Consider the following 19,123-nt stretch of genomic DNA (forward strand, 5'->3'; position numbering starts at 1 on the left):
TTATTTATACAGGGGGAGTCTCACTGAGAGCAATGCTCTCTTTTTCAGGAGTGCCCTGTTCACATTCACACACATTCATACCTGGAAGCTGCCCAGTACAACCACAGTCTGATCTGTGGCCACTGAGCAGCTCCACTGGAGCGGTTGGGGTTTAAGGGCCTTGCTCAAGGGCACCTCAGTGGTGGTAATGAGGGAGGGGCAAGCGCTGCCTTTTCACTTTCCCCACCCAGATTTATCCTGCCGGTCCCGGGGATTGAACCGACGACCTTCCGGTCACAAGCTCGCTTCTCTAACCATTGGGCCACCACTGCCCCTAGCTAGCCGTTTGCTAGCTAGCCGTCCTTTTAACGGCAAGTAAAAGCTTCAAAACTCGTAAAAGTGGTCCTCGTGTGTGAAGATGATATTACTAAACACTGGTTCGCGTTTGATTAAGCCAGCGTTGCCCAGAGAGATTATTAGAAGCATCGCGCCAAAAACCCATTCAAAACTCCCATAGGCGAAAACTGTGAAGAACCAGGGCTGTTAGCATCGATGATTTCCGGACTCGTTACTGCGGCTCTCTATTAGACTAGAATTTAAAGGAACACTCCACCCATTTTCAACCAGCTTTGTATCATTAGAACATCAGTAGTATATCAGAAAACTGTAAACGGTTTTGAAGTCTGTCATTTAATTTGACAGTTATTGAGTGTTAAAGTGTGGACCAGTGACATCACTGGTCCACACTAACTCAAATTAATAACTCATTAACTCAAATCAACGACAGTTATTGAGAGTTGATTTGAGTTAATGAGTTATTCATTTGAGTTAGTGTGGACCAGTGATGTCACTGGTCCACACTTTAACACTCAATAACTGTGAAATTAAATGACAGACTTCAAAACAGTTTACAGTTTTCTGATATACTACTGATGTTCTAATGATACAAAGCTGGTTGAAAATGGGCAGAGTGTTCCTTTAAGTGATCTATTTGAAAAAGATGCTCTCTAACTGCTCGGCAAACGCCACACAAATGAGGCTCTGCTTTAAACTCACGTTCTCTTCGTTAGAGGGTGACACGTTGCCGTGTGCGAAGGTCGAGGCGTCCAGCTCGGTGGTGGCGCTGGGGTCGCCTGTCACAGCCACCTGTGTCATCAGAGACGACTGTCCCCTGGCCAGTGGACAAGCTGTCCGTGTGGAGTGGCACCTTGGCCAGCGCCGCCTTCTTCCCCGGAGCCCGGCGGCCAACGACAGCCGGATTTCCAGGGTCGTCATCCCGAGCTTCAATGACACCAGGGCAGTCCTGACCTGCTGCGTCCAGGCCGGCGCTGTCTGTCAGATAGTAGGAGGGCTGGAGATCACAGCTGGATGTGAGAATGCTTTTAAACTGCTTGGGTAACACCATACAATAAGGGTACATTCATTAACGGTTAGTTATCGCTTGAAGAGATACTCAACACTAACATTAAGCATTGGTTAATGCTTAAAGGAACACTCTGCCCATTTTCAACCAGCTTTGTATCATTAGAACATCAGTAGTATATCAGAAAACTGTAAACTGTTTTGAAGTCTGTCATTTAATTTGACAGTTATTGAGTGTACAGTAACGCAAATGAATAACTCATTAACTCAAATCAACTCTCAATAACTGTCAAACTAGATGAATCACTTCAAAACCGTCATCTAGTTTGACAGTCATTGAGAGTTGACTTGAGTTAATGAGTTATTCATTTGAGTTAGTGTGGACCAGTGATGTCACTGGTCCACACTTTAACACTCAATAACTGTCAAATTAAATGACAGACTTCAAAACAGTTTACAGTTTTCTGATATACTACTGATGTTCTAATGATACAAAGCTGGTTGAAAATGGGCGGAGTGTTCCTTTAATAAGTTTCTTAAGTTAACATGAACACCCTGATTACCAGACACATTAGTGAACTGTTAATTAGGGGTTAGTTTTTACCCTTCATTAATGTATCCTTATTGTAAAATAACTGCTTGTACATTTTGTTTGATTGTTCAGATTAGCCTACTTTGTATATCATCTAACTTACCGTACTTTTTTCCTTTAATTTGGTGAATGATAAGTTTGGTAATGACAGTGTACTTGTCAATATGTTCAGGTTGCTAAACCTGAAAAATTAAGGATTAACTTCAGTACTACACTTCCCAATCCAATCAAACAGCTTTACTTTTCCTCAGATCAATGCATCTAGATTGTACACATTTTGGTGGATCTCTGGACAGATATAAGTTAAAAGAATATACATTATATAAGACAAAGATTGGACCAGGAGATCAACAGTATGCATTACATCAAGACGAACGTCTAAACGTTTTAATTTGTATTCCTTTTGCCAGAGATGCTGTAAAACGATTTCAAACACTTAAATGCATCTTGTACGTCTAAATGTACATAATGACTCTAAACTATGTATTTAGCGTTTAGACTCTATGCCATTTCCTGATGTGATGCATAGATATCCTGGTCCAATTATGTCTTTAGCTGTCAACCACTAGAACTGGTATCTATCCATTGATCCACCAGCATTCCCACAGAGCCTCAACTATTAGCTCAAATCCCCAGACTGCTGGGAAAGTGGCTAGGGAAAAGAGAATGAGTAGAACGTAGTGTTTTGAATGTGAAGCAGGGCTTTGCTGAAGAAGAGCAAGCCTGCGATGGCAATATAACACGGATACATGAAGGTTAATAACACTTGTATCTACCCATAGATCCACCACCGGTCCCACAGAACCTCCGCTGTGAGACACACCTAACCAGACCAAGCAGCCGCATGTCCTGTAGCTGGGAACCTGGGCAGGACACCCGACTACTGACAAAGTACACCCTCCATACAGAGATACGGTAATATTCTAACTATATCTACCAGAAATAAACAAATTCTGCGATGCCTCGAGGAATGATTGAAGACCAAAGATTAGGGCTGGGTATTGGTTCAAATTTCAAGAATCGATTCGATTCCGATTCACAAGGTTCTGAATCGATTAATCCCGATTCGATTCGATTCGATTAATTTCAATATCAATTTGGTTAGTGATACCAAAACATGTTTGTTTAGCTGTAACCTGAATTACATGATTGTCCAGTTACACAGGGGTTCCCAACCTTTTTTGCGCCAAGGACCGGTAGATACATGGGGAAAAAAGTTGCGGACCGGTTGTCAATTTTAATGGTTTTAGTTACACATATATTTACTCACCAGGTGGTGACAAAGGGTAAATAACAGCCTTGTCATCTGTCAATAAAGACACTTTCACAATTATGCACAGTGATTTGATTTCAGCCTATATCATTTCTAGATATTAATGATCAAACATTTCCATTTACTGTATGTAGCCTACAGTATTTATGTTTTTGTTTCAACTACAAACATAAACGTCAACTTGAAACTGTTTCAACTACCACACACACAGCCTATAATAGTATAGCCTATGTTTATTAAAAGAAAATCGATCTCTGGACATATGAATCGATATCAAAGGATTAAAATAAAAATCGATGAAAAATCGGAGAATCGATTTTTGTAACCCAGCCCTACCAAAGATGTTGTTGTGGTGGTCAGGAGTGTCTGGGTGGCATTTACAAAATCAGTGAGGTTGCATAACTGGTCAAAGTTTCTACATAGTGTACAGTAACCGTTTCCTCATTTTCAGGGATTCGTATAGGAACCGTACTTACGACGTGCCGATGGGAGTCTCCCATTACACCATCCCTCGCTCTGGTTTTGTCCTCTACTCGTATATGGAGATCTACGTGAAGGCAGTGAACGCACTGGGCCAAGCATCCTCACTACCTATCCGTTTAGAGCCTGTGGAGTCAGGTAAGAATTAGTGCCTGGGTTTGTTTATGATATTGATCATCACACCAAGGACCCATCTCATCCACCACCAATTATGATCAATGATGATAATGATGATGAAAAGACTCAAATTTGTGCAAAGAAAATAGCATTTCGTTGCAGTATTTCGTCGTTCAAATTGTCATATTGATGTATCAAACTGATATATTGGGCTAACCCCAATAGAAACAATAACAGTATAAACAATGATATGGTGGCAATCACGGTGGCGCTGCGCACGCGGTGACCCGGCTGAGGGCAGCAGATGGTCTTTTGGAATCTCTACATATTGCAACAAATGTATATGTATTATATTATTGAAGTGTGCCTTATTACTTTTTCAAACTAGTAATAATGTATTACAATTCTGAAGTGTGCCTTTATTACTACTCTCAAACTAGTAATGATGTTGTAATAACCACTACTGCCTGATGTGAACCAAAGTGCCCTTCTGGGACATGTATTAAACTGATTGATTGATTGATTGATTGATTGATTGATTGATTGATTGATACAGTATACTGTAATAACCAGATACGATGTGATTCGCTATCGTATGGTACAATACGATGCGATATGATGCAATACAACATAAGACAATACTTTGATGTCTATTTGCGCAGACATTTCTATTATGGTTTATTCACAACCCACTTGGGATCTGCAGTCGTATGTGCATTGAACTTTCCATTATCTGTTATCCAATTTACATGTACGTTTTTCTGCACAGATTAGTAAAACCAAAGACTCAAATCAAAATAAATCAGTGTTTTACCTTTACATTTGATTGTTTGATTTCAGCTAAGTTTGACCCTCCAGAGATTGTGAAGGTTCAAGTGGAGCCAAACCGGTTCGGCTGCCTGAGGCTGAGCTGGAGCTTATCCAGGGACCAGGCCTGGGTGCTCATCACCCACCTCCAAGTGCGGGTCAAATCTGCAGGGAGCAGTCAGTGGAGCGAACAACCAGAACAACCAGTGAGTACAAATGACTCTTGTGTTCATAAAGACTGTAAAGTGGCTTTTAAACATGAAGTCTGGATCATGTCTGGCTAGCGGCTAGCAGGATATTTTCCGGTTTTACCTTTTTAAACATGAGGGGTCTTTGTTTAGAAACAGCTGGAAATGGTCAGTATTCTCTCTGCCAGTGGGCGGGGGGGGGGGGGTGCGGGAGCATGCACGTTATTCCCTACAAGGCAAATAGTTGTCGTGTGAGTCGGCGGCGGCGCTGTGCTCAGTTGAAACAGCTTTAGCGAACCTGTAACCAAACTCCATTCAAAAACATGCCGTTTTAACGGAGTCCATTCCGACCGCGAGGGGTGGCAATGTGCCAAAAATGAGCGCTTCCGCCTTTGTTACATAAAGCCGCCCAGTCAAAATAGTGGTCGGACCGTCGTCAATCACTGTGGGTGATTTATTTTACAAGTGGCATTCAAGTCATATCTGACTAGTTTTCAATGTATTTCTCCCCACAAAAGTTAGGCTAGGCCTATGTCTCACTTTTTCTGACATGGATCAGCAGTGCAGCAGTAAGCTCTCTCCTCTCCTCGGTGTGATGCACCAGACCTGCCTGGATAGCTGAAGCGCGTTGGGATCCCTATATGCTCTACCAAACGCTGCCGGCCTCTATCTGACTCTGTCTGAGGGTTGGAAGGAAGCCTGACTGACTGACTGACTGACTGACAACCCTCAAAATGCTCGAGTGGCATCACTGATCACATCACTCACTGATGACATCACAATTGCTCAAGTGACATCACTCGGAGGGCTGACTGACTAACAATCCTGAGGACAAAATGGTCATGAGTGGCCGGCAGCCACCTGCCCGGCAATTTTTTGCCAGGCAACAAGATGATGGATGACGTCATCAGTCATGTCATTAGTAACACACATGCTGCCTGGTTTGTTTAAATGGCACAACAGGTCCTAAACATTCATACACAACCTGTCAGAGCATGTGTATCTGTGTGCATGCAGTCATACGTGTGTGTGTGTGTGTGTGTGTGTGTGTGTGTGTGTGTGTGTGTGTGTGTGTGTGTGTGTGTGTGTGTGTGTGTGTGTGTATTAGGGGTGTCAAAAATAATCGATTATAAGATGCATCGCGATGCGGACGTGCACGATTCTGCATCGATTCACAAATGTCAAAAATCGATTATTAAAAAAAAAAAAATAATAATAATAATAACAATAATCGAATAAAATATAATGGAAGTACATGCATTTGTTTATTTTAATGCAATTCCAAATGCACTTTTATTTTAAAAGTAGCCACACAGTGAGAAAAAAGAAAGTGAGAAAAAATAAATCATGTGTTGGGGAAAAAAAAGTGATGCATCGATTTAAGATGCATCGAGATGCATCGATAATCGTAATCGAATCGTAGCCCTCTGAATCGTAATCGAATCGAATCGTGAGGCCAGTGAAGATTCACAGCCCTAGTGTGTATGTATGTATATATATATATATATATAGTATATAATCATATGTGTTCTCTCGCACATGTATTAGATCCGGAGGAGCCGTGTCAAAACAAAGACAGATGTGTGTCACCTGCTCCATGGGAAAGAGCATCACATCCAGATTAGAGTGAGATATGGAAAGAGCCCCTGGAGTGAGTGGAGCCGCAGCCAGTCCGGAGTCACCTTGGAGAAGGGTAGGTAGGGCTTAGATCAATTCAGCGCAGCAACACAATTCGTCACTTTAACATTTTCCAATCTATTACCTATTCTTCCGTTTCCTGCTCTTTTCAATATATGCTAATGTCATGTTTTACATCTCTCGCTACTCTCTCTGCTATAGTACCAGTTGAATTGATGTATTGACTTTCGCTGCACACACCCTGGCAGCAAATCTATAGGCCTGTCTTGTATGGAAAACTTTGGACTGAGTGAGAAGAGAAGTGCAGGGCTTTTTGAGGAGCGGTTGAAGTTTGACAGCTGTCTCTTTCTTTCCCAGCTCCCACTGGCCGACTAGACTCCTGGCTGAAGGTGCCGGGGGAGCTGCAGCCCAAACATCGCACCATTCACCTGTTCTGGAAGGTACGGACACCACGCGCACAAGGCTTGACACCTGCCACAAACTGACATACTCTCTGTTATACTTCTGCTTGATGGTGTGTGCGTGCGCACGTGCGTGTGTGTGTGTGTGTGTGTGTGTGTGTGTGTGTGTGTGTGTGTGTGTGTGTGTGTGTGTGCGTGTGTGCGCGTGGAGCTTCACAGCAAAACACTGTTGCAGAATTCTCCTAAACAATTGAAGTGGATGGTGACCAACTTAAACACACACACACACACACACACACACACACACAGAGGAAGAAAGAAAGAAAAATAATCATAATAATTATAAATTGAATTTATAGAGCGCTTTTCTAAAAAAAATAAAAAATAAATAAAGAAAGAAAGAAAGAAAGAAAGAAAGAAAGAAAGAAAGAAGCCCCCATACTGCTCACCTGGCATAATCCAAGTCTCCACAAGTCCTGAGATGCAAAGTTGACTTTAACCCATTGATACCTGATGCAGCATTTGCGTGTATATCCCTAATTTGTGTGTGTATCCCTTTAAGAGCGTGATACACACACAAATGCTGCATCAGGTATCAATGAGTTAAAGGACATAATTTACACCCTGTTTTTAGCCAGAATCTTCACTGTATGTGTACAGTATGCTAGCCTGGTAAACCAGCCGGTCACCTGAACTCACATTTCATTTTGTTCTTCGTTCTCGTCTGGCCTGAAGCTTACACTCAGTGTTTTGCAGTGGGAGGAAGTTGGGCGGGTGTACTCGCCTTGACAGACAACTCCTTCAGCCAATCAGCGTTGGATCCAGTCAAACCCAAATCCACTGGGGAGAAGGGCAAAAACATATTTTCTGCCGAGAAACTCTGCGGTTGCTTACTCCTGTACTTGTTTAATTGTTGTTATTGAGTCTAGTTCTGCAATAACTGCACTTTATGGCTGTTTAAACTAGAGTAGACGAATGTTGACATTACTCCTCGAGGCGGACAGCAATTAAGGAATCGGCCATTACTGTTTTGCTAGCGACGTTCTGATTGGCCGGTTACAATGTCAACTACGGGGCGGGTCGCTGATTGGCTCGTCTGCTTTGCAGTTTCTGCCTTAAAGACACTACTGACTTCCTCAACAGGCTCAACTCCATACAGGACATTGAAGACAGCTATTTTGTATGTACTACGGATGTAAACAGCCTTTATACTAATGTGCCACACTTAGAGGGCCTTGAAGCTGTGACACATTATCTAAATAAGAGGCAGAACCCCACGCCCCCCACTGATTTTCTCGTGGAGGTGTCCAACTTGATCCTGAATAAGAATTATTTTAAATTTGAAAGTGCATTTTATTTACAATGCCAGGGTGTCGTAACCTGACGTTGCCAGATGGATGTAGGTTGCTTCACATTTGTTTCACAACCTAACATCCATCTGGGTTCGACCAAGCTACACTGCTGAAGAGGGCGGTCACTTTTTTCAAGCTACTTGGCAGGTGATTGGATGGACCGTCTGTCTATCACCGTCTGGGCGTGCCAACGCCAACCAATCAGATCGACTTGCCTTCATGACGTAGCAACTGCAGCGCCGGGAGAGAAAGTGAACAGGACTACAGTTTGAGCATTGAATCTTAAGAGCTAAATAGTTAGCATGGAGGTCGCAGATTGTTGCTGTTTTTGTAAGGTGAATATTGGGTGCAAACATTGACTATTCAATTTGCCAAAAGAAAGAAGAATAACTGCAGATGTCTGACTGAGGATGAACACTTAGTGCAGGTAGGCCATTTTTGCACGTTAAATGTTACGGATTAACTGATGTTACGCTAACGTTAGCAACATTTGCGAGTTAGCTTGGCACCAGCAATCCTATACGTCTGATGATTGATGATCAATGTTAATGTTAACAGCGATTCATTACTAACACATATCGTTGTTCGTTTCTTCAGGGAACTGATGACACGATATGACACCGAGTGGCACGCACCCTGGACGGCTAACGTCATGGAGACGCAACGCTCTCTAGCCTTTATGATCATGGCAATAACATCAGCCAAATACTTTGATACAATATAATGATTTAACGCTACTATTTAGCATTAAGGACTGGTGAATTTTAACATATCTGTCAGTGGAATGGTAGATGTTTACGCATGACTGGAGAATGTTATTTGCTTACTTTTGTGATAATAAACTAAACGGAGAAAAGACGGCCGTGTGGTGTTGTTGTTACATAATCTGCTGGTCATGAGGCACGATTGGATAAAATGATAAGATGATGTAAATTCATAAAGATGTTGATGTCAGATGAATCTGCGAAAGGGAGCTGCCTGGAGCCCAGAGGACGTCAAGGTACCAAGGTATGCACAGAGAAGAGGAGAAACACCCTTAGCAGCCTCCAAAAATCTCGTGAAAGCTTTAGGTTTATATTCGTTGAAACGTGATATTTTTAACAATTCGGCACATATACTGTAGACGGTTTTAACTTGACAACAAAAACATTCTAAATTGAACCCCAGCTCACTTCCTGTTGCAGTGTTTGCTATGGACAGGAAAAGAAAAAAAGAGAAGCAGAGCAGGACTGACAGTTTTGTGAAAACCGTTAGTACAGTAAGTACACCATGCAGCATGTATTTGGATATAATCTCAAACTTTGAGAATGTATGCTAAAAACATGGTGTAAATGATATCTTCCCAATTCAACTTGGCATCTCAGGGCTTGACTTGGATTGCGCCAGTATGGCGTTTTTTTTACGTTTGAAATTTGGTCACCATCCACTTCAATTGTTGAGGAGAATTCTGCACGAGTGTTTTGCTGTGAAACTCCACAAATCTTTTGTGGACGAAAAACGTCACCCGTCACTTCCATCGGCATGGGGGGGTCAGTAGATCCATTTTCATTTTTGGCCGAATTGTTCCTTTAAAAGCTCTTTCCCCATTTTAGCCATCGAAGCAATTCCACGCCAACAGTCGGAATGTGTCGTACGTGGTCTCAGTCGGGCCGCCGGGTGAAAAGGGACAGGTGTGCTCCACACTGGCACATCACTGTGCCTTCCAGCTTCCAAAGGGTACGAGGAAAGTGTTCCTACGTGCCGTAAACGCAGCAGGGAAATCCAGCCACACTGAAGTCGTGCCTGTGCATCTCCTATACAAAGGTAAACAACTGACCTCTTTAAATACAAGGTTCAAGGTTCAAGGTTACTTCATTTTGTCTCCCAAGGGAGAAATTTGTCTTGGACACGGACCAGCAGCAAACATACACAGTACAGTGCACTACAAACATTAACAATGTGGCACACAGTGACACGTAAATCCCGTCACTCACCGACGTAATAAATAAGACACCTTAACTCCACCTCAGAGCCTTCTACCCCTCTGTCTGCCTTCCGCAAGGAGTCCATTGAGGAGTGTAATTGACAGAGGGACAAAAGAATACTTGTATCTATTATATTTCCACTTATGGACCCCATACCTCCTGCCTGACGGCAGTAACCTATACTCTGGATGAAGTACATGAGAGGGGTCAGACACAATTTTCTTAGCCTGCCCAATGGTAGACTGCTCAAAAATGACCTGGGGAGTAATGGGAGGTGTAGACATCCCCATAATCTTCCCTGCCATTTTGACCAATCTAAGAATCTCAGTTTTATACTTTACCATCAGGTTTCCAAACCAGCTTGTGATACCATACCTTAACATGGACTCTATGCTGGCTCTATAAAAGATTAGCATTATATTTCTGCATACACCAAAGAGTCTAAGCCTACGTAAGAAATGAAGGCGCTGGTGTATTCTTGCACATAGATTTGTCACATGCGCTTGGCTTGGATTCGTTTAGAAAATACGCCTCAGGTATGGTTTGCTCACCTGTGCTGCACCATGTGTTTTATGTCTCTAGGTGGCGCACCACTATCAGACATCACAGTCCTTCCTCGTGACGATGGAGCCCTACAGGTCCAGTGGGCGAGCCTGGGTTCCTCTGGCCTCACTGGTTACATTGTGGAGTGGAGATCTCTGTTGCAAACAGACCCCGCCCTCATCCACTTTGATATAGCTAACAGAAGCCAGTCAAACCTTGTGGTAACAGGTATGTAGTATGTTACAGTGTTAGTATTATAGAGGTTAGGGTCCATACATTACACCTCTTATTTCGCCACATTTGTAATCAGTTATCCATATAGATTTAGATTTATTTTTCGAACATGGTGAAAACAAAAACAAAGATAAAAAATATATAGGCAAGAAGTGCCAAACAATCATAGTCAATTGGAATTCACAGCATACAATATACAGCAAATTCACAATCAATTTACATTTGTTTATCATGCCCGAAAAGGAGTAGGAAGAAGTTAATACTTATCAAGTCCTACCCCCTGTTTTATATCTATAGGCTTTATATGACAGTATTATACTGTAATAATAACATGTTATACTACTGTAATAATATATAAGAGATGTGTGCATACTCACATTATATCCATAATAATATCACACATACTATAGAGTTGTGCCTAGTACATTTGTAGCATACCATGTACACATACTAAAACACTTGTGTGTTTATACGCTCACACACACACACACACACACACATGCACGCACGCACGCACGCACACACACCCCCACCCTCACACGCACTCCCACATACACATTTACAAACATTCACAATTGAATCGTACATATACAGCAAATCAATCTAAAAATGTTCATACTTTCAATCTTATATAAGATGTACTTTTTCCTGTGCATGGCTTGTCTGTGCACACTGTTATGGGCTTAGGCGGTACTGATCCACTCTAACCTCTTCACTCTCATCAATAGGCTTCGAGCCATACAAGCCCTATGGGATTTCTGTGTATCCCAGGTATAAGAATGGGATAGGCCGTCCTCAGACTGTAAATGCCTACACGAGACAAAAGGGTAAGTCACCGAACACACACCAAAACGATCACGCAAAGAGCGGGCAGGGGTGTGACAGGGTAGTCTCCCCCTTTGAGGAAGTGAGAAAAGAGCTTGCCACACAAATCCGGTGCAACAGCATCAGAGCCAGCCGAACTGTGATGTTATATTGCCCTCTTGTGGACATAAAATGAAATGTTTTTTTTTTTGCTGGCCCTGTTAAAAATCAAAAACTGTTAGTGTAGCGGCTATTCCGTTCAAAATTATAGCCACTGCCCCAGCAATAGAAGAGTTGGTTTTAACGCACCTTGATTGTAGATCCAGTCACCATGCAGATGTTCATTGTTTGAAAATAATAAACTCAAAATATCCTACCAAAATCTTGTAGGCCAGCATAATAAACATGATCAAGTGTATGTTCAAATGTGTGTAAAAGAGAGAAAGTAGATGATAGATATTTGATGATACTATGGTGAGATGAGGTGAGATGAGATTAAAAAACTGTTTGCTCTCAACTAAAGCCAGGACTCCATTGTCCTACAAACATTTCCCCACTTCCCTTGTTAGCTGACACCACACCCCAATTACTATGGGTGTGGCCAAGCTGTCAATCAGTGGCCAAGCTGTCAATCAGTGGCCAAACTGACAAACAAATCAATGAATTAGAACTAGAACAAAAATATGGGAAGTGTTGAAATTATAATTAGTATTTTTTAAACAAAAAAAAACATAAATGCTGTTTTGGCTCCTACAGTTAGACTAAAGCTAATGCTGAATGAAAACACACAGGTGCCAATTGTCATAACAACCCAATACATTCATAATAATTATTCCTGAATTATTTCAGCTCCAACCATGGTACCAAAGATACAGTTTAAAGAGACGAGGCATTCCTACATTGAGATTACCTGGGATGAGATTCCGTTGGAGCAACGGAACGGACTCGTCCGGAGCTACAAGGTGTTCTACTGGGATGAGCCGGGACACATCAAAGGTAAGGGAGATGGCTTCTTCGTGCGGGCAGATGTTCTGCTGTATGCTGAGTAGGGATGTTCATTTTGAAAAATTTCCATAGTCGAAAATCGGGAAAATTAACGATCAATTATCGATTATCGATCATATTAATAATAATATTTATTTTATTTTTATTTTTTATTTTTTTACAAAATGAATGCCTATGGCAGAAAATACGAACGACAACGTGTTCTCCTCAATGAGCTCTTTATTTCAATGTGTCTCCTCTCCAACACTCTGCTGTCCCCGGCGCATGCCGGTGTGAATTCCCCATGTTTAAAACATGCGCGTAGCCACGGGTGCGCTAGGGTGTGCAAATGCCACCCAGACAGGCCGCTGGCGCACCCAAAAAAATGGGGTAAAAAAAGTGTTTTGTTTTGTCTGCAAAACACATGTCAACGCTGTCATGCACTGTGTCCAACTGTCCGCTGCCCTATGAGCATCATGGGAAACTAGTTAAGCTGTCGTCCACGTAAAGTAAACAAATGCACAACAGCAGCAGCAGCAGCAGCAGCAGCGCCAAATCAAGAAGACATGAAACAAAGCTCGCTTTTAAGCTTTTTCGGCAAAGGCAAGAAACGACGAGGAAGAAGATGACTCGTCGTCACCCTCCCCCTCAACAAGTGCGGATTTTTAGTGCACCCGTTCCCGCACCTGTATTGGTGGTGTACAGTGGAGAAGAGACAGACGATGATGCAGCCGAAACAATGACGGGTGCGCCCCCTGGCACACCCTGGCTTTCTGTGGCACACCCAATGAGCCGAGTCTGGCTACGCTACTGGTTTAAAACAGTTTTGTTGGCACAAAGGCCCGTGCCCAGCCAGAGAACTAGAGACTATATGAAGCTCCACCTCACGTTAGTCGGCTGTGCAATGTAGTGGGGCGAGGAGGAACGAATTCCACCCAAACCTAGTCTGCAAAAAAAAAAAAAAAAAAAATATTAATAATAACAATAATCGATAAAAATTCCACATGATCGATTCAATTCCTTAACGATCAATTATCGATTTTCGATCATTGATGAACATCCCTAATGCTGAGCTGACGTGTGTGTGTCTCCTCCTCTGGGTTCCAGTGGTGAACGCTGACCTGGAGAAGAGGAAGGTGGTCCTGAAAGAGCTCAACACTGTGTCGTCGTACAACGCCTTCATGATGGTCAGCACAGACGGCGGGACCCTGAACGGGTCAACGATTACTTTCAAAACGGAGCCCATCGGTTGGTATTATCAGCAGTGTCGGGGAGTAACTCATTACAAAAGTAACATATTACATGTAATATATTACTTTTAGCAGTAACTCCGTAATATAACTCATCACAATATGATTTCAGTAATGGTATACCAGTTACTCTGTCAAGTAACACAAGTTACAAATTGAGTTACTTTTTTTTTTTATCAAAGCCGATATTTAAATAAAGATACAATAATTCCCAATCAAATTGTGTTTTTATGCAAATAGATTCAAGATTCAAGATTCAAGATTTTTATTGTCACTCCGTAGTACAAGTATCACGTGTAAAATTCTTGTGCTGTAGACTCCGTTACAACATAGTGCAAATAACAGTATAACAGTGCAAAAACAGGGCATATACTGTAGATGCAGTAAAACAAGAGAACAACAAGCAATAACAGTAAACTTTTCCTTTTCTTTTCCACTATTTCCAAATAACCACTATAGATGACAATAACAAAGAAAAGGGACATTTTAGACATTTTAGAATTTTGGACGGATTACACTGACTTGAAGATGGTATAAATGATTTTTCAGGATGGTTCGGGGGCGGCGATGTCATTCTGCTACTGCAGTTATTTTGCTGAAAGTAATGCAAAAGTAGTGTAATAAGTAACGAGTTACTCTACACCAGTGTTGGGGGTAACTCATTACAAAAGTAACATATTACAGGTAATATATTACTTTTAGCAGTAACTCAGTAATATAACTTACCGTATTACTTATAGGATTCCAGTAATATTATACCAGTTACTTTGTCAAGTAACTCAAGTTACAAATTGAGTTAAAATGTTTTTTAATCAAAGCACTTATTTAAAAAAGACAATCATTTCCTAATCAAACTGTGTGTTTTTATGCAAATAACCACTATAGATGACAATAACAAAAGAAAAGAATAACATTTAGAATTTTGGATTGTTTACACTGACTTCAAGGCGGTTGAAATTATTTTTCAGGATGTTCCGGGCCATGTTATTCTGCTGCTGCTGTTGTTTTGGTAAAAGTAATCAAAAAAAGTAGTGTAATAAGTAACGAGTTACTCTACACAGAGTAATATTGTAAAGTAACTTATTACTTTACTAGTAACTAGTCATGTAGTATATAACATTTTGAAAGTAACTTGCCCAACATTGATTATCAGCAGTGGCTTTCTGGAAACATTAAAGAGGACGTGTATTCCTACAGTACAACAGACATTTCAACCCCCCCCCCCCCCCCCCTCTCTCTCTCTCTCTCTCTCAGATGCAGTCACTGTTGCGCTGATTGCAATTCCATCCATTGTTGGCCTGTCTCTGTTGATTATTATCACAGTGTTGATTTGTCTCTCAACCCACAAAAGGTGAAAACTTTTGCCACTTTGTCATAAAGCGCGATGCTGTGGTGTCTACATATTACATGTAACATATTACATGTAATATATTACTTTTAGCAGTAACTCAGTAATATAACTTATTACTTCTAGGATTTCAGTAATATTATACCAGTTACTTTGTCAAGTAACTCAAGTTACAAATTGAGTTACATTTGATTAAATCAAAGCACATATTTCAAAAAGATACATTTCCTAATCAAACTGTGTGTTTTTATGCAAATAACCACTATAGATGACAATAAGAAAGGAAAATAATAACATTTAGAATTTTGGATTGTTTACACTGATTTCAAGGCGGTTGAAATTATTTTTCGGGATGGTTCCGGGGCGGCAATGTCACTCTGCTGCTGCTGTTGTTTTGGTGAAAGTAATGCAAAAGTAGTGTAATAAGTAATGAGTTACTCTACACAGAAAGTAATATTGTAAAGTAACGTAATACTTTCAAATGAAAGTAACTAGTAATATGTAGTATATTACATTTGGAAAGTAACTTGCCCAACACTGCTCAAAACAGACGACATTTGTTTTCCATTCTGCAGGCTGAAAGTGCGTTTTTGGCCGGCGATCCCTGATCCAGCTAACAGCAGCATCAAGAGATGGTCATCGGAAACTATCCAGGTGCAGAATGAATATCCTGTTACTGTGCATGATATAATGTGTTTATGCAAAAACAAATCATAATAATAAAACACAGTCCACCATGTGATATCATATAGGTAATGCAATACAAGAGCCCTTTGTTCTTCAATGTTCTCTTTCCTTTTACAGGATACCCTGTCTCTCTCTGACATCCAGGAGCCTAACCCGGTGCCCCTCTCCCACCTCAGCCTAGTGGACATACCCACGAAGCTAGAGAAGGGGGATGATGAGCCTTGGCTGCACAGCGATGTAGACGACACCAGCGACCTGGGAGAGTCCATTTGTGGTTCACCACTCACCCCCGGGTACTCCGGGTCAAACAGCGAGTCTGTTCCTTACGCCACAGTGATCTTCGCGGGTTCATACACTAGTAGCCAGTCAGCCAGCCGGTCCCACCGTGTCTACTTGCGCTCTGAGTCCATGCAGCCCCTGTTGGAGTCAGAAGACGGCTTCAGCCCAAAGAGCTACCAGAATGTGTCAGCTGATGCCATGGCCCGAGAGCAGTGTTTTTTTGGACCGTGCGAGGACGTCGTCGACCCCGGAGGAAAGAGAGATTCGGGCGTTCCTTGTTGGGATGACTTTCCTTTACTTCGAGCATTAGCCATGAAGGATGTTCAAAGTGATGAGACACTTCACTAACTATAAGGGGGTAACTGCTTTGGCAAGGCGTTCAAAGCAGTGGGGAAACAGACCAAATGTAGCCCAGTTTTAAATGCAATGTTAAATGATTTTGATTTTGCATGGATGCTTTGTACCCTAGATCCTCGATGCGCGGCTCGCGAGAGGATGGCGGCTCTAGACTCTTTCATTGGCGGCTTGCGGCCCGCGAGCCCGGTCAAAAAAACAAATTTACAAACTACAAACATAAATAAACCTCAACTTGAAACTATGTTTCAACTACCACACAGCCTATAATATTATAGCCTATGTTTATAATATATATATATATATATATATATATATATATATATATATATATATATATATATATAAAAATTGACAACCGGTCCGCAACTTTTTTTTCCCATATACTGTATCTACCGGTCCTTAGCACAAAAAAGGTTGGGAACCCCTGGTTTAGCCTACTGAGCTGGGTGTAGAGACCAGGAAAGCACAGGCTGTTTACTGAGCTGGAGGGGTGTGGAGCTGCATCCCAGAGAGAGACAGACTGGACATCAGAATTTTTTCATATATATTTTTTTAATCAAGTCGGTGTGAATGTTTTCATCACTTTTATCATTTTTTATTAAGTCGGCCTGAATGTTTTTTATATCATATATATATATATATATATATATATATATATATATATATATATATATATATATATATATATATATATAAAGTCGGTCGGAATGTTTTTATGATTTTTATAATTGTTTCTAACATTTTTATCATTGGTTCTACATTTTTTATCATTGGTTTTATCATTGAATAAACTAAAAACTAAATCAAACGCTTACTGTGTGGTTTTGCGGTAAAAGTGGCTCTCCTCTTGACTTTGACCGGCTGGTGTGGCTCTCATGGAGAAAATAGTGAGGATCACTGCTTCATATGAAGGAGCCCTAAGTTAGTATACATTAGGGCCATGGAACCCCATTTTGTCTCCCATCAAAATCTGAGAATATTTGTCTTGTTATACCTCCGCCAGGAGGTTATGTTTTCGGTGCTGTATGTTTGTCTGTCTGTTAGCAGGATTACGGAAAAACTACTGGGTCGATTTTCATAAAACTTCATGGACCAAGAAGGAAGAACCAATTCAATTTTGGAGCGGATCAGAACCGGACTATTGGCCTTGGCAGAGGTCTGCGCTCTCCGAGTGCCCTCTAGATTTGATTTGGTCCAGAATTTCGATGACTATCTGTGTTGTAGCCTAGAACGGTGCTTCTCAAACTTTTTCATGTCAAGGACCCCTAAACTGACACAAATTAGACCACGGGGCTGCCGTTTCATGATATTCTGTTGTCCCAGGGTCCCTCATCTGATCATATTTGAGCTTTCGTGACGACCCACTCTCCTGGCCCTGGCTTGCAGGAGGAGCCTGGGGTCATTAGGCTGATTGGCTGCACCTGGGCCCGGTGCGCAAGACCTTCAGACAATTCAGTGTCTCTCTCCCTCCTCATCGATGCACCTTTTGTTCTGTTCATTTCTTTAATGCAGTTGGTGTCGTCTAGTTATTTCCCCTTAGTTTTAGTTAATAAATTATTGATTTGACTTCGAAAATAAAACAATAACTTATGAACTAAAACTAAGGGGAAATGACTAGACAACAGAAACTACAACAAAAGAACGGAAAGGTGCATCAGCACACCCCAGGTACATGTAGGAGAGGGCCAGGAAGTGTATGACACCAATGACCAAAATAGTCATAACATTCTGTCATTGTGTTAGGGTTGGATATCTATCGCCACAAATTATTACCCTTTTTGCTGGGGATCCCCTGGAACCCCTTCAATGACGCGTGATTTCTAACCCCACATAGGATAAGCAATAACCACGCCCTGTGGCGCCGGGATTGGCCAGGAGCATTGAAGCTTGGGACTAAAGCGCCTGGGTTTTTTCATCTTTTAAAATAAAGATGTTTAAAAAAATATTGCTTGTTACATTTTCAGTGCTGTACCTTTTCTCTGCTAAGAATTGAGCTTGAAATTAACGATATGATACATTATATTATATGACCTATGAACGTGAACACAACACCGTTTATATTATTGCATGTTTTTGTAGATTGTGTACATTGTGTAGATTACAATTATTATGCTTATTATTATTATTACTATGCTAAGGAAGGTAGGTGACCATAATTAATTTCAATGTCCGCTCTCGAAATCGCTGGCTGTTCTCAAGAGCTATTCAGTTTGTTTATGAAATCGCTGGGCTGCGTGCCCTCCAGTGTTGCTCCTGGCCAATCCAGGCGCCACAGGGCGTGGTTATTGCTTATCCTATGTGGGGTTAGAAATCACGCTTCAATGACCTCTGAGGGTCCTCGGACCCCACTTTGAGAACCACTAGGCAAAGATAACCGTGAACTATGATAGTCCTTCTTCTACATTCTAACTGTGTTAACTTCTTGTACATGTTATTATGGTGAAGTTGAACAATTCATTAATTTGCTGTGGACTCCCTGGAACC

The 19,123-nt window shown here is 41.5% G+C and overlaps 1 protein-coding gene across 1 annotated transcript in view; it reads left to right on the top strand.

Moving 5' to 3' along the window:
• csf3r (colony stimulating factor 3 receptor) overlaps positions 1-16,887 on the top strand; it is a 30,380-nt gene extending 13,493 nt beyond the window's left edge. The window contains exons 4-17 of the mRNA XM_083661244.1: positions 1,050-1,349; positions 2,716-2,848; positions 3,658-3,824; positions 4,644-4,816; positions 6,347-6,491; positions 6,794-6,876; positions 9,782-9,992; positions 10,736-10,924; positions 11,659-11,757; positions 12,584-12,730; positions 13,826-13,966; positions 15,223-15,319; positions 15,892-15,970; positions 16,121-16,887. Coding sequence (XP_083517370.1) covers positions 1,050-1,349; positions 2,716-2,848; positions 3,658-3,824; positions 4,644-4,816; positions 6,347-6,491; positions 6,794-6,876; positions 9,782-9,992; positions 10,736-10,924; positions 11,659-11,757; positions 12,584-12,730; positions 13,826-13,966; positions 15,223-15,319; positions 15,892-15,970; positions 16,121-16,630 — 2,474 coding nt within the window. The 3' untranslated portion in view covers positions 16,631-16,887. The remainder of the gene's footprint in view (positions 1-1,049; positions 1,350-2,715; positions 2,849-3,657; positions 3,825-4,643; positions 4,817-6,346; positions 6,492-6,793; positions 6,877-9,781; positions 9,993-10,735; positions 10,925-11,658; positions 11,758-12,583; positions 12,731-13,825; positions 13,967-15,222; positions 15,320-15,891; positions 15,971-16,120) is intronic.
• Positions 16,888-19,123: the final 2,236 nt, after the last annotated feature.

The sequence above is a fragment of the Poromitra crassiceps genome (genome assembly GCF_964638095.1).
Source record: "Poromitra crassiceps genome assembly, chromosome: 26".
NCBI classification, from domain to species: Eukaryota; Metazoa; Chordata; class Actinopteri; order Beryciformes; family Melamphaidae; genus Poromitra; species Poromitra crassiceps.